This window comes from Lipophrys pholis (genome assembly GCF_963383615.2).
Source record: "Lipophrys pholis genome assembly, chromosome: 5".
Lineage (NCBI taxonomy): Eukaryota > Metazoa > Chordata > Actinopteri > Blenniiformes > Blenniidae > Lipophrys > Lipophrys pholis.
Window position 1 is genome coordinate 16312351 of NC_137628.1, and position 4282 is coordinate 16316632.

Below are 4282 nucleotides of genomic sequence, written 5' to 3' on the forward strand. Positions count from 1 at the left end.
AACCTGTGCATTGCTCCTGTCTGATGATTACAGTATTTCTTTTATAATTGTAAATATCCTCGCCCTCAAATGTTTTGTGTGTTCATGAAAGATGTTCGAAAAAAGCAAAAAAGAAAAGTTTCAAAAAAAAAAGAAAAAGCGGCACTACTTTGATCTTTCTATTTTTTGCTGAGGTAAAAGCCACGACTCACTGAAAACTGGCCGTCCACCCATTTCTAGGACGCAACCCACCAACTGAGAAATGTTGGTGTGGCAAACAGTGTTCCATTCCAGGTGCTGTTTTGTATTTTATCCAGTTTTGCATCTATAGTTTATGATTTCCCTGTTTTGTTTTTTGTTTTTTTTGTCATTTTGCTTCTTCCCGCTCACGTCTAATTCCCTCATGGTTCTTTCTGTTCTGGAGTTTCATGTCTTCTCTGTGACGTTCATGTTCTGGTTTCATGTTGCATATCTGCATGAACGTGTACTGTCCCTCTGTGAGTTTGAGGTGTCTCTTTGCTCCGTCCTTCATGTGTCTCCCCTGCTCAATCACCTCATCCTTTCCACAAGAGTCTCATAAAGATATGGTGATATATGCGTCAGTCTGCATCTCCTGTCCACTTGATTTGGGTTTCTTGTCAGTGTCGCTTTGGATTCTGATGCATCAGAGAGCTTTGTTACTTTGAAGTTCTGAGAAGAAAACATAAATCATAGACATGAATGGAGTTTAGAATCCCCGATTGTGTTTTTTATGAAGACAAATTTAAATAGCATATTAAGCTTGAATTGAAATCCATAAGTGTGACTGTAGCAGGATACATAAAATGGCTGACTTGCACATTTTATGGCAGTAATATAAGAAGCCTGAGCATGTATGTGAGACAAAAGCATGTGCATCTTGACAGTTGTGGAGCGCTGTAGTCACTATACTAAACCACGCTGTGACATAATATACTCTATACATTGCTGAAATACAGTTTGTGGTAGTCTATGGCAACATGTTTTACCCTACTTCTCTATACTATAGATTACTATTGTATTGAATGTGTTGTGCTCCATTATACTGTACTCCACAGTAAATGGCAAGCCAACCAAACAGAAAAATATACTTGCATAAAATGTGAGTGTTTTGTTACTAGCCAACTTCTGCTCATCCATCTGTCGCTTTTCATTGTCAAGTGAAAGAACGATTTGATGAGCGTGTGTTTACAAAGCCTTCTTACCAACCACTTCCGATACAATGACTCATGTCTACAGTAAGACACAGTGAAGCCTTCAGTTGAGAAACAGGGACTTTTCAGAGCAGACCAATTTCCCCCTGTGGGTGTTTGGCAAAAAGCTTTAGATGCACTTGATAGCTGTGATTGACCTCATGGGAAAAAGTTTAGATCAAAGCTGGATGCAGAATGAATGAGCAGTAACACAGTAACATTTTAACGAGTCATCAAAAGCAGTCATACAATTCAGTACTTGTAGCAGTTTTCACTCCTTCTTGAGTCGCCCTCCCTTTCCCTGTTTCCCTGTTTCGCTGTCCACACATCCTTCACTATCCTCTTATCTGGATTTCATCACATACTCTGAGTAATAAATGCTGTGACTTCCTGGTAATTCGACTTTAGATTTCGGTAATCATTAACTTTTGTGTCCACAGAAATCTGAGAAATGATGCACACACACTGCAGCACCACCAGGACACAGAGACTTTAACCACTGCCGAGAGTGGAGGAGAAACAGCAATCCTCCAGAGGTGAGTTTGACTCAATTATAACACAAACAGCTGAGTAACAGATCTCCCCGCTTCGAACTGAGGATACATTTATTTTGACGTTTGTCTGTGTTACAGTGACATGTAAAGAAGATGATAATGAGGGTTGCAGCTTTACAACTGCTCTGGCTTCTACATGCATTCACTGTCACAACACAAGGTAAGTGAAATTATTGTAAATCTTTTCAAATGTATCGGTTAAGTAGATATACTATTTTAATAGCATGCTGATTGTTCCTCTTGTTTGGCTGTATAGGACCTGCTAGTTTTTAAAAAAAAATTGGGGGGGGGGGGTGATTCTTTTAGAATAAAACATTTACTGCTTGATGCCTGATTCAATTAATTTCCCCCCATTCATAAATCATTCACAGAGTTGGTGAAGCTAAGACTGAGCCCATGGATTACTACAGAGTGCGGCAAACAAGTCACTTTAGACTGCAACACATCTTCGTCTCTTGATGGACTGTTCATCAAACACATGGAGTGGTCTCAAGACATATCGCCTTTATGCTCCGTGGACAGCGAAGGAAACGTCAAACACTACAACTCCACGAGTGATTTCCACTGCGAGTACGGAAACGGACGACTGTCCTTGATTCTTCAAAGCGTGCTACCTGTGGTCAGCGGACAATCGAAGCCCTACAGGTGCAAACAGCGGTCCAACCGGGGCGCGTCACATGGGTATACACGAGTGGCGTTACAAGGTCAGAGTTCACCATCACTCTCAACTAAACAAGCTGTGATGTTTCCTCATTTAAACTGCAAGACAAAGGAGATGGATCTGTCCACTGTGCTCATCGTTGAGCTCAAGAAAATAAGCTAAATGCATTTCTTTCCTCTGATACTTTCTTTTATATGGTAATAACACCACAGTCGTGGGCCACTTAGCATTAGCAAAGCATCGCGTGTACAAATGTGAAAATGTGCTTGAACATCAGCACTGCACACTGGAAGCTACTGCAAGAGACAGTGTCCCAGTTAGTCTAATCAGTCATATTGACGCCTTTTGATTTTTTCGTTGTTGTTTGTTTTTAATGAATAAAACATTAATGCTACACAGTTGAAGTTTATGTTATTGGCAATCCTTGAGGCAAACTAACACAGAATGTTTATCAACAATAGTGGAATACAAGTCATTTTAGTCCATTTTATGTCAAGCAAAGAGATATATCCTTCACCAACACTGCGGGGTTAAAACACTCAATTTACACATAATGTAGTGATTGCTCTATAAGATAATAATACACCGTCTGTTTACATGAGTCAGTTTTCCCTTTTTCTGTTGTGGTGGAAAATTTAATATAAGAAAATCATGCAATTATTTTTTGATTTACATGTTAAATGAGAACAATGAATTAATTATTCTTGTCGTGGTCTTTCCCTCAGAGTGTAGCGGGACCGTTGAGTCTGTTTTAAGGAGTGACGGGCCCTCCTGTACCTTCAACCATGTCCACCCAGACGGAGATGTGCACTGGTTTGATGGCGCTCACAATCTCTCAGATGGGTCTGTGAAACAATACACAACCAAAACAGTGGATGCTGAGGGCTGGCTGACTATCCGGAGTTACCTGGACAGAGAAAACCCAGACGGGATGTACAACTGTTCCTTGAAAAGCGTCACATCTGGGCGATACATCGCCAGCGCTTTGGTTGGTCATAAAGCCAAATCACTGGCTGTGGACAACAGTAACAATGGAGTCGGATCCCAGGAAGCTCCGGGGATAGTTTTGTATATGTTATTCTCCCTTGCTGTCATGAACTTTTTACTCCATGTTGTGGAGTGTGATTAAATATACGAGTCATGTAATGATCAACTCTGATTAGGTACTGAGGCTTTTCAAAGAGCAGGGTAACAGCTTCAGCATTCTTTTCCATAGCTGTTGGCTCAAGTTAACAAGAAAATTGGACTGTTGAGGAGTGATAAACAGGAATGCAGTCGTCATTACACTTTATAAAACACTTGCTGTTCTTTTAGGTTTGATGAGAAATCAAAGCACAATGGTGTCAACAAACACTTTCAGAAAACACGGTAACAGAAAGCACAACACTGCAAACCTTCGGGATCTTGTCTTGATTTATGATACAATGAAGTCACTCAACCATGGATTACTTTCATAACAACATTCCTTTTTGGGTGAAAGCAGGCACAGCATTTGTGTACATTGTGGGTCTGCAGCACTGTTGTCTGCATACAGTTGCTCTGTGAATTCCTATTTTCTGCAGGAAAATGAAATAAATAAAAATCTACTGAATAGACCATAACAGATCGACTCTTCTATAATGTCTTTCAGACACAGAAGCATTTGACTTTGAAATTCCAGGACGTTTAAATCCGTCAGTCAAGTAGAAAGCAGATTGTGGATTCTAGCTCGATGCTGCCCTCTGCTGAGCTAGAAGAAGTATGATCAGTGATAACTGACTGTGCGGTTTCAGGTTGATCCGAGTTTATTTACCTAATATAAGTATTCCTTCATATAGATCCAGTGTTGTGTGTCCAGATCATGCAATGTTTGTATTTTAACCTTGAATCTTTAATAC

General features: G+C 40.2%; 1 protein-coding gene across 1 annotated transcript; it reads left to right on the forward strand.

Annotated features, from left to right (window-relative positions):
- Nucleotides 1–1219: 1219 nt before the first annotated feature.
- LOC308109815 (uncharacterized protein) lies at nt 1220–3998 on the forward strand (the record flags this gene model as incomplete). Its single annotated transcript, XM_080463621.1, has 5 exons — nt 1220–1235; nt 1700–1726; nt 1823–1904; nt 2267–2448; nt 3131–3998. The coding sequence occupies 5 exons, from the start codon at nt 1220–1222 to the stop codon at nt 3532–3534; spliced, it is 711 nt and encodes a 236-aa protein (XP_080319747.1). The 3' UTR covers nt 3535–3998.
- Nucleotides 3999–4282: the final 284 nt, after the last annotated feature.